Here is a 16,992-nt window from a genome sequence, read left to right as displayed (position 1 = left end):
CAGCCATAATGTTAACATTAGGTGGCACATACATTTCTGATTAGGTCATATGAATCTTGGGTTAAAGGGTTCATAATTAAAGCTGTGTCCTTTGGAGGATCAATTTTATTATCTGTATTTCCCAGAGGTTGTCCTTTAATAAAACTCATTATTTTATCTAAGAATTTTTCTTCCCTCTCCCCTTTCCTCCCAGAGGAAAAAAATGACAAAATGTGAACACTTGTCATCTCAGAGTCTGAGGGTGTTAAACAGCCCTGAGTGGAAAACAGATGGGGTGTTGCTTACAGCACACGGCCTCTTGTAATGTTTTCCTTAAAAAGCTCTCAAACCCAAGCTTAGTGATGAAAGGGGCTTGGATATTCTTGCAAAGGGAATAAAGAAATCTCTGCTTCTCTCCACTGCTCTTGTCCTAAGCTGCAAGATCCCATGTGACATCAGTATTGAGAAATGCTCAATTGATTCCCTAGGCTGCTTTTGAGAAAAGTCTCCACAGTTCCCAGCTCTAGAGATAAAGAGCGTAGGCTCTAGAAGGTTATCAAAGGGATTTCTGGGAAGTTTCTGAAATGAGAGAGAAAGCAAGTCTTTATCTGTTTTCACTCTTGAAATTTCATTGCAAGGGGAATATATATTCATGAATAATGACTCAGTATGCATATATTTTAAACTATGATTCTTCTTAGGGAAATTAAATCTGCTGAAGTTTGGCTTTATGTTTCTGCCTAACTAAGGGTGAAGTTCACAGTCCTATAAGAACAAAACCAACTAGTTCAGGAGCAACTTCCTGTGCTCCTAGATAGGACAACTGAGTCTTAATTCACTGTTTTGGAGTTTTCATCCAAGTGTTTAGAATCTTACCATTGGACTTTCACATTTTGAAATTAGGGACAGTGAAATCTGGACATCATTCTGGAGGGTTGTCATTAGAGTTTAGAATCAACATAATATATTTGTAAGTAAGTGCTTTTTATCCTCTCATTCCAAGGTAACATCTGACAGGAATTGGGATCACTGGGAAATGGGCCTGTAGGCATGCCTGTGGGGCTTTATCTTGATTACCTTAAGTGAGATGGGAACACTTACCACTATGATTGTCACCAACTCCTTAGCTGTGATTCCAGGCTGTAAAAAAAAGAAAAAAAGGAGGAAGTGAGCTGAATACCAGACTCCATTGCTCTCACATTCATGACTGTGAATATCACATAACCAGCCATTTCAAGCTTCTGCTGCCATGAATTTTGGGCAATAAAGACTTACTCTGAGACCCTGAGCCAAAATAAATCCTGAGGGGTGTGTGTGTGGGGGGTGGACCTCAGATAATAACTTAGCAATTGTGGATAGTGCCACCTTAAGCACTAATACGCTGGTGCATTGGTAACGTGGATGGAGTTCTTCAGGTAAATAACCAAAGTCGTACAGTTGGGTCATATGCCACTTCTTGGTGGATTTTTCTTTGTTTGTCTTATTTTTGGTTTTTTTAAGAACCTTCACACTGATTTCTGCAATGGCCGACATCATTTATATCCCCACTATGCCACCCAGTTTGCGGTAGGTAATTTTTTATGTATCATAGCATTAGCAGATCAAGGCATAGTTCTCCAGTACTAGGGGTTCTAGAATTTGTGATGTAATCATCAGAGAACTCCAGGGAACAGAACAGAACTGTGGAGGTGTCAGCACCCTGTGTGTTAACTTTAACTACTGGAAACAGAACAATGTTCTCCGTTTCTTCCTTTCTAGTACTAGGCATAGTGTGATTGCCCCTTGAAATCATCCCAGGCAGCTTCAGGCAGAGCCCTCCCATGACACCCACCTAGGGAGGGAATTCTTTCTTCACAGCCCACCGTGGAGTGGAGAACAGCAGCATGGCCTTGTTTTGTGCCCTTACTTTCCCATCACTGCTGTTGGGTTAGACTCCACAAATAAAGTGTCAGGATTTTAACCCTTGCTTCAGGCTGCACTTTGTAAAGGACTAGGAAAATACACACATTAAATTCAAGAATCACGGGGGGAATCCTTTTAAAAACTAAATTCCTTTTCTGCAAAAGTTCTGGCCAAATAAAATGGTTTCTAGGAAAAAAAAACTACCTCAGCAGGCTGAACTCCCAGCCTGTTGTCAATTACATTTATACAATATTTGCTATTTTATATATTAAAACTATGGATCATTCTAGTGTCTTAAGTGTTCTAAGAAATGAGCTTAAATTTGCTGATTGGATAAATTCATAATTCGATGAACCATTGATTGCACTTTGAAAATTTTCAAAACAGTATATGAATTCATGCTGGTAAATCTGTTAAATTTTTTAATAGTTCACTATTGTTAGACCCTTTCTATCTATGCATTAAGAGCTGAGCTAAAAGACAGAGAGAGAGGACAGAGAGAAGCTGGTAGGTGTTCCAGCAGCCGGGAATGACTGAATCACACCTTACCTCACTTTCTATAATGTTATAAATAAGATACTAAAGGCTGAGATGAGATGGTGCGTACTCACCCTGGTCCATTCCCCCATGGGATGATACATGGGTTCAGATTGAGCTGATCAGGAATGTGGGACCCTGTCATGGTTGAGAGAGCTATGAACTGAAGGCTTTGAAGGCTTTGAGGACTGTGAGATCTGCAGCAGGTGACAAGAAAAATTCAGGAGTAGGTACAGGGACAGATACCTCACTTGATCCCAGGTGAACATTGTCTTAAAGTGCCCCTGTCCCACCTCCTTTAGGACCCCTCCAATAAAGATCCCTAGGATAGAAGGTGCTGAACTAGGAATACTCACATGGTAAGAACATGAGTAGGAAGGAGCAAAGCCATGAGCAGCAGCCCCCTTCAGAGGCTGCTCTACACACTGGCAGGGCAGCTAGCCTGGATGAAGCAGAGCTTGTCTGGGGGGCTTGCCAGAAGACCCCTCTGTAGTGTCCTGTGATTGGACTTCAGAAACCAGGTGTAGGTTTCTAACTAGACTAGAAACGGAGCTCATCCAATGACATTTTGTTTTGTTTCCAAATAGAAAGGAATCTCTGGTTAGTAGACAAATATTCCCCAATCTATGGATACTAGGCAAATATTCAGCTCAGAGATTTTTGGAATTCCATACATTCATTTTGCTGTGTCTGATATCATGCCATGCATGGATGGACGAAGATGATTGTGATCTCATGAAACCTCAGGGCAGAGGAAAATCACTTATGTGCCTCAGTCATTCGGACTATTACTTTCCGGGCCCATCCCCTCCTAAAGACAGCCCTTATCATCCCTTTCTTGTGCTTAAGCCTAGAAACAGAAAAGTTTTAACCACTTATCTTAATTTAGTTATAAACAAGTTTCAATTTCTTTTGCATTTGTTTTTTGTTATGGCCTATTATTGTACATTCTGCAGTTTCTTGCCTCTCTTTGGCACCCTAACTCCTCAGGAAACACTTGAGGTAAGAGTCTATAGTATTGTTCTCATTTCTATTCTCACTCATAAATAAATAATTAGTGACCTAGTCAAGTATATAAACATGAACAGTCACAATCATAGAAACATGACGTCAGTATGACATATGTATCATGTGTATATGCATATGTATTTATACACACACTCTTCCTGGTGTGGGTTCCCTAATTCCTTCACATCATCATGTCATCAGAATGTGGAATACACACCCCTGTCCAGAGCAAAGTAAGCAATTTTAGAATGTTATATTATGGAAATAACCCCAAGAATCAAGATTTAATGTGATTTTTGATAAGGGAAATAAACAGCTCTAAGTAAATGAATTCAGTATAAAAAAAAAAAGCAATGCTAACTATTACTTTGGTAGATGGAATTTGCTATAATTGAAGTGTTACATACAGAGAATGCAATAAATAAAAACTAATGTATCTCCCCTTCCAAAAATTATCTAAAACCATCTTAACTGGATAACTAACTTTTTTGAAAATCATAAACTAATGGAATTTCACAATATTAGTCCATAGTTACTTCAAAGAAATTTGTGATGCTGTGTGCTATTGGGGCTCAAAGCAGAGCCAGAGACACTGTCTCCCCACAAGAAAGAAAATGTTAGGCTACACTTTTATGCCTGTATTTGCTTCAGGACACCAAAGTACCAGACAGATATACACAATTAAGAGGAAGTTGTAAGAAGAACAACAAAACAATTAAGAACATAAGATGATTTAATTTCTAAGTAAAATTAAGTTGACAAAATCACATGTAGTCTGGTTAAGAGAAAATTACATAAGAATAAACCCTAATACCTTCTGTGTCTATGGCTGATATAGACAAATAAAAATGGGACCTTCAGGGAAATTTTGAGGAGAAGCTCTCCATATTGAAATCAAACGATGCCATCATTAGCTGAAAAAATAAAACTGGAATGCAAAACAATCTTTAAATACTTTTCTGGGAAATGGGGTGTATAAAGTGTTGCTAAGAAGGCAGGGTGAGCAGTGTTGGTATTGGGAGTGAGTGGGAATGAGATCTACATGCTGTCTGGAGGAGACACTTGGGCTTCCACGTACATGTGGAGGTGAGCATTGTGCCTACTTCACAGAATGCTACATAGTTTTGTATAACTTAAGATAGGATTCCATTGTGTGCATGCATTATATTTTCTTTACTCATTCTTCCATTGATGGGCATCTAGGCTGTTTCCACTTGCTAGCTATTGTGACTAGAGCAGCACTAAATACAGATGTTTGAAATTTGTAGGAAAATGGATGGATCTGGAAAGTATATTAACCAAGGCAAAAACAGTATGTTCTTTCTTGTGGACCCTAGTTTGCAATGCATATATGCATGTACATAGATGGATGTAAATGTGAGTAGATCCTAAAAACTATAAAGGAGACCCAAAGAGGATGAAAAGAAGTGCTAAGGAAGGGGGTGGAGCAAAAGAGCACATGTGACATGAAAGTGAAGAGGAAAAAACCTGGGGGAGTGGCAGATGAACGGAAGAAGAGAATCAATCAAAACAGCTTTCGTTTGAAGATATCATAATGATACCTAATGCTTCATGTGCTAATTAAAAACAAATAAGGATTACTACAGGCAAAAAAAATGACTATGGATTAGCTATGTGAACTGAACAAGTTGTTTCTGTGCCTCAGTTTCCTACTCTAAAATTGAGGAAAGGCCAGTGCTGATCCTGAGAAACTCTTTCTGAGTTCTTAGACAAATGCCTATGGAAACTTCAGTTCATGTGAAGAGTGGGCATGTCCTAGGAGACTGTAGCTGCCACCCTGGCAGTGGGAACAGTCTACGCATGGTATGACATCATCAATTGTTAAATCCAAGACCAAAGCCAAGAGATATAAAGTAAAAATCTAGAAAGTGAAATACTCCCTCTACTCTCTTCTCAGAATGATGGGAAAAAAAAAAAAGGAGGCTCTGTATTTGGTGGAGAAGGGACTAGCTAAACATCCATAAACCTCTAATGTCTGAATGAGAACTCTGGGTGAAAATCCTTAGGACCCTTTCCAAGGTCCTTCCAATGAACCTTCACTGGCTATGCAGAATGTTTTGAAGTATATGAGATGAGGGTATAGCTGAAAAAGTGGGACATATCAGAGATAGAGAGACAGCACTTTCTAGAACCCAGGCTTTCAAGAAGTGTAAAGAAGGAGATAGTAGAAGGGAAGAGAGGAAGTTTTGACATAAACTGCTTGGAAGAACTCTAGACTTTACCAAGTGCTGTGGCAGCTTGAGGTTTTTAACAGAGTAGGTTTCTTACAGCCCTCTTCTTCAGACCTTATTGTGTGCACAAGGGATGCCAAAGGCAGTTGGGACAGGGCTAAAGAGAAGTGCAGAAAGCCAGAAGTAGAACTAGAGAGGATAAACGTGGCATAATGAACTGGCAGCAGGACCAAAAGCAAACAGAGAACTCACACCGCATAGGATACAGCATCTGGGCTGTAAGAAAAAGAAGTATCTGAAAGCTTGCTGGGGCTGAGTTCCTAGGGTCCAATAGATCAAAATACTAATTCTATCTGAAGAAACCAATGAGTGTGAAATGCACAACACAGGCTTGTGTGTTTTAACATGCAGTCCCCATTGTGCTGTTTTAAGGGGCTGTGATGGCTTAGGAGAAGGGGCTTAGCTAGACAAAATAAATTGTAGGAGAGGGACAACAGCCTAGCAGTCTTGCTTACTGATCTATTTCTTGACTGCTATGTAATATAACTAGCCACTACATGCTCCCACCATCATGAAATCATCCACCACCTAATTTTCCACACTATGGTAGACTATGGCCTCTCAATCCATGAGCCAAAATAAGTCCTTTCTCTCTTAAGTTGCTTTGTTGTAAGGTATTTGGTCACAATGGTGAGAAAAGCTACTAATGGTCAACTGAGTCACAGAATGAAAATCCCAAATATAGTTCAGGTTCAGATTATACAAATCATACTCCCCACTAGACAATGGATGGAAAAAAGGGATACACCTATTTCTTGGAGAACATGTGGTTCATCTTTACACACACTATTCAGCAAAATGAGTCAAAAACAAAAAGCTAACAAAGCAAGGAATGGTAGCTGGTAGTCAAAAGAAGAGTCAGCAAACATAAATCAAGAAATGGCACAGGTGTCAGCATTCTTACATGAGGAATTTATAATGCCCCAAATTCATACCTAAAGATCTAGTGAAATGGGGACTATGAGTCAGCACTTTGGAGATTCAACACAACAGCAGAGACTGCGGAAAAAGAACACAAAAGCAACACTATTCATTGAGCATATAAGACATGAAAAATGTCATGAATTCAACAGAAAGAATGATATAGAATAGGAAAAAAACACTAGATTCTTTACCCATGAAAAAGATAAAATTTATGTAGGAAATGAAAGAGTTGTCAAAAAATAGAATGGAATACCAAAGAATTATGGGAAATATCAAACATTTGATATTAGTGCCTTCTGGAATCACTTTAAGAATGAAGAATCATTTGAATCTAACAATGGCTGTATTTCCACCAAATTAAACAAGCACTGCATCTGAAGATGTGATTCACTCAAGAAGCCCTGTACAAAGAAGTGCATGCACATGTGCACTAGGTTCAAATAGATTTAAGATGGGTAAGAAAATTTTAGATAGCTAGAGGAAAGATACATGGTCTGCTGGGGAATACTGAAGAGAATGATAGCTAACTTCTGACCCTGTGGAGGCCAACTCATGTAAGTCAACCTTGAATCCTACATCTAGGAAATCCACCCCTTGTGCATAAATCAAACATTTTCAGGAAAACAAAAGCTCATTTTTTTTGATAACCAATTTATACTAAGTGAAACAGGGAAAGAAATGTTTTAGGCTAATGGGAAACATAATCTTAGGTCTATAAAAAAGATAGAAATGAAGAATGATAAAGAATTACAGGTTGCCAGGCGGTGGTGGTGCACGCCTTTAATCCCAGCACTCGGGAGGCAGAGCCAGGTGGATCTCTGTGAGTTCGAGGCCAGCCTGGGCTACCAAGTGAGCTCCAGGAAAGGCGCAAAGCTACGCAGAGAAACCCTGTCTCGAAAAACAAAACAAAAAAAAAAATTACAGGCATCAGATTGAGCTCTGGGAATCCAACTGATGAGAGAGAGGAGAGCTACTGCAGGTGAGGGACGTGGAGATCATGATGGGAGGACATGCAGAGATGACCGGCCACACTAGTGGAAGCCCATGAACTGTGGACTGGTGGCTGTGGAGCCCCCATGGAACTGGACTGGGCCCTCTTAATACGGAAGACAGTTGTTTGGCTCAAACTGTTTGGGGGGCACCAAGGCAGGGGGATCAGGATCTGTCACTGGTCTATGGGCAGGCTTCTGGAATCTGGTGCCTGTGGTGTGACACCCTGCACAGCTTTGGTGCAGTGGGAAGGGGCTTGGACCTGTCTAGGCTCAGTGTGATGGGCTCTGCTGACTCCCCATGGGAGACCTGGATTTGGGGGATGTGGGGTTGTGGAGTGACTTGGGAAAGAGGGTAGGGAGGTGGGAGGAGGGAGGAGGGGGGTTGTGGATAGTGTGTGGAGTGAATAGAAAATTTCTTAATAAAGAAAAATGAAAAAAAAGAATTAAGAATATAGGTAAAACCAAAGGGCTCTTTTGATTTGTATATGTATATGTGTTTATATATAAAAATATGAACATTCATGTTCACTTATATCTTCAAATTTTACTGTCAAAACTTAAAAACAGTGGTATACTTTAAGATTCATGGTACATGAATGGTCTCTGACATAATAGCATCATAGAAAAATGAGACAGAAAATTTATTCAAAATTTGTTGCCAGTGAGCCAATTAACATACTTTACTCATAATAACATGCAATTTTACAAATTTCTGATCAACTAAGAAAATGAAACTCTGATAAATGAGGTTACATGCCGAGTCACTAAAATGCACATCCAGAAATCCCTTGACCCTATGCATTGCACAATGCATGAAGAAGGTGTACATTTCTTGCACAATCAGAGGATCTAACAAACTATGCCTGCTGTTTAATGGGAATGAGTGGATTTAAGTGTGTTGCACTGAAATAATGTTCATAACATAATTCTGAATGGAAAAGAATTGGATATAATAAGAATAGTGTGTTACAATCTGTAGATGGTGGCATATGTCTACAACCCTACACACTGGAGATAATTTCAAATTTCACTCTTACCTGGGCTACAGAAAGAATTTAAGACCCACTTGGACAACATGGTAAGCCCCTTTCCCACAAAAACAAGGCTGGGCATTTAGGTCAGGGGTGTGAAGTACTTGCCGGGGCACACACAATCCCCTGGGTTCAGTCCACTGGGTCTGAAAATAACAAACAAGAAAATAACATGATTGGCCTGGTGAGGTTTTTCTTTGAAGCAATTGTTGAAAGTCATTGCACAAACTGTTTTCATTTTCTGTTCTCAGCCAGCCTCCTTCTCTCTTCGACTTCTCTCTTCTTGCATTTCTGTTCCTGTGTGGGTAAGGCAGCATCCACCCAGTAACACCCACATGCTTTATGAGCCTCTCTGCTTACTCACAGGAAAAGCATTTTCTCAATCTACTGTTGAAGGCATCTAGTTCATTCCTTGCCTTTTTTTTAAATAAGCCTCTATCCACAAGGATGTGGGCACCTGTGATGAGAAACTCTGGAACCCACGAGGAAAGAGAGATGTCCTTAGGATGGATCCTCTCCCACACCTTTCCAAAGTTTGCAAGTTCCTTGTCCTTAAATGTTAAAGGGCCAAGCTCAGAAGACACAAAGTCTCCCTGAACAATATGCATTCCTTTAATCAATAAAACTAAGTTAACCTTATTTCTAGAGCACCCTTCTCTTCCTCACTCTATCCTATCCACAATTCACCTGCTCAACCCATTTACCTAGCATGATCTGAGATTACTTGTCACTTTTCACAGGAAGCCCTAACATCCATAGGTTATTTTTTTTAATCAACTTGACACAATTCTAGACATTCCTGGGAAGAGGGAATCTCAACTGAGGAATTGTCTTCATCAGACTTGACTGTGGCCATGTCTGTGGTGGTATTTTCTTGAATGCCAAATTGATAGCAAAGAGCAAGAGCCAGCCTCCTGTGGGTATTGCCATACTCCATCAGGCAGTCCTTGATTCTGTAAAAATAATGCTGACCAAAGTATGCAGAACAAGACAGTAAGAAACATTTCTCCAGGATTCTACTGCATTTCTTGTTTTGGGTTCCTTTGCTGACTTCCCTTGAAAATGACATATAATCAGTAACTTGGTTCCCTGAGTTACTTTTGGTCTTGGCATTTGTCACAGCAACAGAAAGAAAACTAAAATACTTTCCTACTTTCCCTGTGCACTCAGATGCAGTGGTACACGTGTCTATACACCCCCATAGATCACCAATTCTATTGTTTTGTCTCCCACTCATCATTTCCACCTATGATGAGCCATGTCTGGCTTAACAGCTAGAAATGAGGGCATGCCCAGTAAATATCCAAATCCAATAAATACTGTGGTCTAAACATGGGGGGCGGGGAATTTTGTGTTTTTTTTTTCAGTGAAACTAAGTGCCTCAAAATTTTTCTGATGCCTTTGACAATTTTTGTATTAGCAAGCTTTACTCTCTTCTCCGGCCCCACTGAAACTCTTTGCTGCTGGCTCCACGATCATGTTTTTAAAGGACACTATTTGAATCAAATGGGTCTTTTTAGGGAACACTCTTGTTCAGGGCCCTCTGAAGCTAAATTTGAGGGAGAAAGAGTGATACTCTGAGGAGACTAGAAATAACGATGTGTGGTTTACAAGCTTGGTAGACAGTATGAAAGAAAATACTTTGGTGACAGGAGGATATTACATGGCTTATAGCCAACTAGTGTCTTTGGTCCCAACTTTCTCTGTATGGACATGTAAGTACAGTACATAGTAAAGATTTGCTGACTCGAGCGAGGCTCGAGAAAGTTACCCAGCAGACCATTCCTCTCCAGAAGCCCTCAGGAAGCTCTTCTTGAAATTCTAAATCGCTCTAATATGACTTCTGTAAATTGGCTAATTCTCCTCTGCTGAGTTTCCAGTTTGAACTTCCCATCTGCTGTGCCTGGGCCTGGAAGGGTAGGCTCACTCACAGACTTCCGGGAAGATGGCACCCACCTAGCAGAAAGCACAGCCGCTCAGATCATGAGAGCCATGGGGAGAAACTTTCCATTATAGAGCATCTTCAACTATGAAATCATTTTGACAAGATGCTTTGTCATCTGCTTGACATCTTTTTTTCTTTCTTTAATGAGGAAGTGACTGGAAGACAATTTAATCTGAAAGGCTGCCACCTACATAGCTGTAGCTAGAGATTAATTGGATAGGGTCTGAAAAACTATTCAAGAACCTTGGTGAGACAGGTTCCAAGTAAACAGAGGGTAATGTTAGCAGTGGATACATAGTATGACCCTTCTATACCCTCTTAACCAGTAAACTATTACTATTGAGGTGATCCAGATTTAACTAAAACGATAATTTGCTGTCATAACAAGTGCTGCTTATGAACAACCAGGATACTGTTGTCTCCTAATACAGTTACTGATTTAGCTACATTTTTTCTTGGATGCTTATTTTCTACAGGAAGGAAACAGCAATTTAACCACAATAGACTTTACTGAAAAAATAATGTGATTACAAAAAAATGAGCGCATGTTTTTTCAATGTTGAAACATCTCTCTTATTATGATCATTACATCTTTTTTAATGGATCTAATGTATAACTCCAACTTGAAATACTGTGGTTATTAGACGAGGACAAAGTCAGGTATGGGGCAGGGACAACATGAGCTGCGTGTCCCTGAGCTATTATGTTGTGAGAAAGCAGGAGCAAAACTGGGAAAGGTCTGGAGTGAAAGCATTCCCTGTGTAACACATGTTACAAACAAGAACTTTGTTTCTGATCCAAGAATTACTTCTATACAATTTTATTAAATAGGAATATGTGTGCTTATGACCATCTCAAAGTTAGATGTGTATGTGCAGGTATGTTATGTATGTGTATGTGTAAACATGTGTATGCAATGCCCATGCATATGTGTACACCTGTGGATGGCAGCCAGATGATAACATCAGTTGTCTTCCTTGATTACTTTCTGCTTTTCATTTTTTTTTCTTTTTTTTTTTTTTTGAGACAGTCTCCAGCTGAGTCTTGAATTCATCCAGTCAGCTAGAGTGGCTGCCTAATGAACTCTAGTGATCTACCTGTCTCTGCCACTTGGACAGTTGTGTTACAGATAGATGCACACCTCCATTTGTAGGTGTTGGGGATCCAAACTCATGCCTTCATCCTTGGGTCAAAGGCATTTTACCAGCTGTCCAGCCTTAGTTAATTTTTGTAGACTACTTTTTTCTTTCATTATCACCCATAGCTAGATGTCAGTCAACTACTTGTATTTTATTAATACTTTGAAAGATAACATTATTAATTTTCTCTATTAAGCTTATATACTTTATCAAAGTGTGAAAAAAAAACTCCATAGGCTAATAGCTGTAGCTGTCTTTGAGTCCCTAGGAATCTAACCGCTATCCATTGCTGTGTGTTACCTTCATATTACTTGAATGGAAAAACTTAACTAAAGAGTTGCATGTTACTATTATATAGGTGAGGTTCATGTCTTCAGTCTCAAGTGCCTATGTTGCTAGTCATTTAAAAAAAACTGTATAGCGATCTGTCTTTTATCATTTGCTAAAAGTCATGCAAATCATAATTTATTTCTCTACTAAGAAAAATTAAAATACAAGTTCATTGATAACTTGAAAATCACTATTGGCATCCTTAGTTGAGATGGCATCAAAGCTCTAGAATGCTGAGGACCTTTGCCCCCCTAATGCAGAGCTCCCATCCTATTTTTGCTTGTCATCATCACATGTGAAGAGTGGATAGTATAGCCCAGTCTGCTGCTATTAAAAGGAAAAAAAAAACAGATATCATAATTTAAATCCCCCAATTTGTTTTTTAAAATATACTCTTATTTATTTCACACACACAGGTGTGCCCTCCCCCCCTACACACACACACACACACACACACACACACACACACACACACACACACACACACATTAGAACATGCCTATGGAGGTCAAGTGACAATTTGGGGGATTTAGTTCTCTCCTTCCACCACGTGGCTACTGGGAATCAAACTCAGGGTGTCAGCCTTGGTGGCAAGCCCCATTAGCCATTGACTTATCTTGCAGACCCAGTCTTTTGGTTTTAAATGATTGTCCCTTAAAACATGTTGTGACCCCATGAGAATGGAGTATTTAATAATTTGACCTTTGAACTCTCCCCAGCCTTCCATTTGCCACTATGTACCAGACATTTTCACTGGGGCTTCTTACCTCTTACCAAGAACTTTGCTTCCTACTTACTAATTCCTGTGAGCACTACTGCTCTTCTCCTGAATGCACTCCCTCAAGGTCAAGACCCTCAGTATTTATAATGTTATTAGCAGCCTATTCAACATCTGTACTCTTCTCTATCATTTTCTCAAAGCTTTCTTTTCCTGTCTACCTCTATGAAATACTACCTAGGGCTACTGTAATTAACTTACTCTTTAAAGAATACATTAGCTTTCACTTAGTCAAAGAGAAACACCCAGTGTGACTGCTGGACAGGTAAACCTTGTGGGGTCCTTGGGGCACAAAGGTGAAGGGGCCATATTCCCAAACAGGCTTCCATTTAGCATTCTCTTTTCTGCAAATTCTGTCTGAATATCAAGTTTATTATTCCAAATCTGTATTGGTCGTGCCACACCTTCTAATAGCATCCAAAACTGCACCTGCTAGCAGATGTGATCTCAACTCTATAACTTGGTTTTAAGGCTGTATTCAGACTGTCTGTGGTCAGTTTTTTATATCAACCCTTATTCATCATGGAGCCCACTTCAGCCAAGGCAGACATCATCCTTAGCTACGGCTTACACCTCCACAGACCCTTTACCCACTGCCAGTCTTTTTGGCTTCCACCCATCACCCCATATCCTCCAGGAATAATAGAAAATTGCTTGTTGTTTTCTGCCTATGGCAACTAGATCATGACATGATTTAGAACTGATTGTAAAACACTTATAAAGGACCATTTGGTGAATGTTTCTGCTTTTTGGAAATATGATCTTTGATGCAGAAGCTGGCCTCTGTAGGTGTCCAGAGAAAGCAAACCAACATCGTGGTGTTTTCTGTAATCACAGCACTCAGGGTGCAAAAGCAGAGGATCAGGAGTTCAAGCTAAATTGCAAGATCCAGGCCAGCTTGGGCTACATGAGACCCTGTCGTCGTCCCCCCCCCCAAAAAAAAGTAAATAATAAAAAACAGAAAGGAAAGAGAAGGAAGGAGAAAGGGAAGGGAAGAAAGGAGAAGAAGGGATTTGAAAGTAGAAAATGGAAAGGGGAGGAAAGATGCTATAAAACAATGAAATACACGAATGTGACCGTGTCTCAATAAAACTTCATGTACAAATCAAGTGGCTCACATTTAACAGTCCCGCTCCCCTGACTTGGAATACCTTCCCTCCTTGGCCCCGTTCCCCTCTCAACTTTCTGCTTTCTGAGGCACCACCACCCGGAAAACATTCTTGCTTCCGCTTACTTTCCACTCCACCTCTTCTGCTGGCACTGCCAGGCAGGACTGACCTGCTTAACAATGGGTACAGAGCCAAGTGCTGTTCTCCTCCACGTCTGGTGACCTGGAGTGCAAGAAGCACTGAAGAACTGTTAGCTGTGTGCCATTGAAATCTCTGGGTGTGGACATTTACACCATTCCCAATTCCTAGGTAGAACTCACTGGGAGGAACAATGAGCCCAGGTGGTTCTTGCTCGAACTGTGTCGCTCTTTCTTCCTGTCAATTGTGAACGGTGGTAAGGAAAATTTAAACTGTGTAGAGTCAATAGACTCAGAGCAGACATGGGGAACAGGCCCTAGGTTCTGACATTTAAGTCTGGCAGGAAAGCCAAAGCTATTTCCTGTGACTTCTGTGCATGACTGATTGGAAGGGGGGAGCTAAACTCAAAATAAGTATGCAATTATATTGTTTTACATGGTATTATTTTTGCTAAGCCTGAAAACTCCATGAAAAGCAGCAGAAGGAAATATAATAAAACATTTACTTAGGCAAATGTAGTACCCTATCCTTGTTATCTACAAGAGATGTCACCCAACACCCCAAGTAGATACCCGAAAGTGAGAAAAGTATCAAATATAATTTTGGTTACTATTTTCCACATAGACGCAGAACTATAATAAAGTATAATTTATAAATCAGGCATAGTAAGAAATTAACAGCAAAAATAATAGGTCATAATATAACTCTAGTAAACAGCTACTTTCTTAAGTAAAGAATTTTCACATTCTACTTGAGGGAGTATGCCATGGGTTGTCTTTATCTTATCCTAATTATAGAAATACTTGTGAAGGTATGATGTAGCCTATCAAAGTGGGATAAAGGCATACACTATCTGCCAACAAGAGTACATTCTGCCTAATATATATTATATTTTAGGCACATACAAGTTTTAGAAGAATAGGTAACAGGTCAGGAGAACATTTAGGAAAGTCTATATTTAAAATTCTGGTTGAAAATAAAGATCATCAAGGGCCAGCAGATAGACTGGTAGGTAAAGGTGCTTGTTGCTCCAGCATGGTAACCCTGGTTTGATCCCTGGAACCCACCACAAAGTAGAAGAACTGACTCAACAGAATTGTCCTCTGACCTCCACACACATGCTGTGGCAAACTCATACACACACTCTTGCAATAATAATAAAATTATAAGATTCTCACACTTTTCTGAATCCTTTATAGCTAGAGAATAGCAGGTTATAGCTTTTCAGTCCTTTTTGAGTAAGAAACGTAGTTGATAAATTAATAACATCCTGATTCTTATTCTGGGAAGCATTCGTATAGCCACAATGAATATCTAAATATATATATACATACACACGTATACATACACATACATATGTTGAGGATACTGTCTGGAGTCAAGTCCCATGCTATGCCAAGCCATTTGACTTCTCTGTAAAACAGTATGCATCTCACAGGGCAGCTACAAAGCCTACAGACAAGGATATACTTTAGTTAATAATAAGCACTAGCACCTAGTAAATGTTCCATGAGTGTTTCCTTTTACTGCTTCACCAGTTCCTACAGATTTTGATTTCTAAAGCTGACAGTTCTGATTGCTGCCAGTATGCCTTTAGGAGCTCCTGAACATCTAAAATGACTGTATCTGTTGTTTACATTATGTGATATTGAATTCCTACTTTGAGTCTGACATCTCTAAGTGCATTTATGAACTAAAAGGAATAAAACTCAGGTCAAATAAAACTTTGTATGTCTCATCTCTTTCGGGTGGGGTGTTTCAGTTGCCTTCCTCCACCAGACATGAGGCTGCTGCTCAGAAACAATGACTTACATGCCTGCTGTTGTGTACAGAACTAAGGGGTCAATAAATGTTTCCTGAGTTGATTACATAATGCTTTTGCCTCTTTGCCTTCTAAAGCCTTCTAGATTGTCTTTTAAGAAAGATAAGAGGCAACACATGGCAAGTGGTAGGACTCCAATACTGCCACAGTAGAGATTTAGTGAACACTCATGTATTCCTACCCATGGGCCAGGCAATCCTACAAGTGCATGGGTATTGAGATAAATCCTGTAACAGTGCATTTAGTCACAAAGAAAGTGACAAGTGAGGAAATTTTGGAATCAAAAACCTTTTGGAAGAACACACAACTTGAAAGTTCTGGATTGACACTTGGACACTGATTAAATACGTATGTCTAGGCAACTAGATAGCTAGGCACTGCTAGGAACCCAGCAGCAAACTCCTACCATAGTGAACCCAACATTCTTTATTGATGTCTTCCTCTTCTTTGGAGATTTTCTCACCCCTCTCATGTCCCTCTCTTCCCTGTAGAAGGCAGAATTTGGCATTGCAAACTACTTCTGGTGCCTCCATAGTATTTTACCTGAACCCCATGGATCAGACAGCCATCAGAAAACAGGAAATTGTATGGCTCCAATGCAGAAGACTTCTTTATTTAATTTGTTTCCCAAACATGGCACCTCCTTCCTCCAGTCCTAAAAAGGCAGGAGTCAGCTTAATTTGTCAAAGGAAAATGTCTCTTCCCATTTTATGATTTCAGGGAGGGATGTCCTCAAACACTCCCATCTCCATTTTACCTCCTCACCCTATCCTTAAAGATCAACCTTGCAGATAAGACATGACATGTGATCAGACTGTTCTGACTCACTTTGCTTAGCAAAACTCTTTCCTGTCTATAGAAAACAGGGCTATTGCTGCCCTTGGACAAACTATGAACTGAAGAAAACTAGAACCTGTTGAGTCCCTGGCTGCCTGCAGCAGGTAGAGAGGTTAGCCTCGGTCTACTTGTTTTCTAAGCCAACATTTATCAGCACTCAGAGTAATAAAGACCTCCATAGCTTACATCTGATTTTATATCAGTTGTCTAAAATTTATCTGAGAAGTCTGTGGTATTTATTGAATCTCTTCTCAAAACTTCAGTAATGC

At 39.8% G+C, this 16,992-nt stretch overlaps 2 protein-coding genes across 18 annotated transcripts in view; one reads left to right on the top strand and one right to left on the bottom strand.

Moving 5' to 3' along the window:
* The window catches only part of LOC143273398 (uncharacterized), a 47,702-nt gene extending 46,064 nt beyond the window's left edge, over positions 1–1,638 (bottom strand). For 2 of the 9 annotated variants that reach the window (XR_013051487.1, XR_013051490.1), the window contains exons 1-2: positions 1,255–1,629; positions 1,081–1,119 (exon numbers count right to left, since the gene is read on the bottom strand). Coding sequence is in view for 5 of the 9 variants with exons in the window: in XM_076572914.1 (XP_076429029.1) it covers positions 1,081–1,119; positions 1,255–1,515 (300 nt within the window). In the remaining 4 variants the exon portion in view is untranslated. Of the gene's footprint in view, positions 1–1,080; positions 1,120–1,254 lie in introns of all 9 variants that reach the window. The other 7 variants (XM_076572916.1, XM_076572915.1, XR_013051489.1 and 4 more) reach the window with 6 other exon arrangements.
* The window catches only part of Chrm3 (cholinergic receptor muscarinic 3), a 483,981-nt gene that overhangs the window by 77,074 nt on the left and 389,915 nt on the right, over positions 1–16,992 (top strand). The window lies entirely within an intron of this gene.

The sequence above is a fragment of the Peromyscus maniculatus genome, chromosome 5, assembly GCF_049852395.1.
Source record: "Peromyscus maniculatus bairdii isolate BWxNUB_F1_BW_parent chromosome 5, HU_Pman_BW_mat_3.1, whole genome shotgun sequence".
NCBI classification, from domain to species: domain Eukaryota; kingdom Metazoa; phylum Chordata; class Mammalia; order Rodentia; family Cricetidae; genus Peromyscus; species Peromyscus maniculatus.
This window is presented reverse-complemented; position numbering and strand designations above follow the sequence as displayed.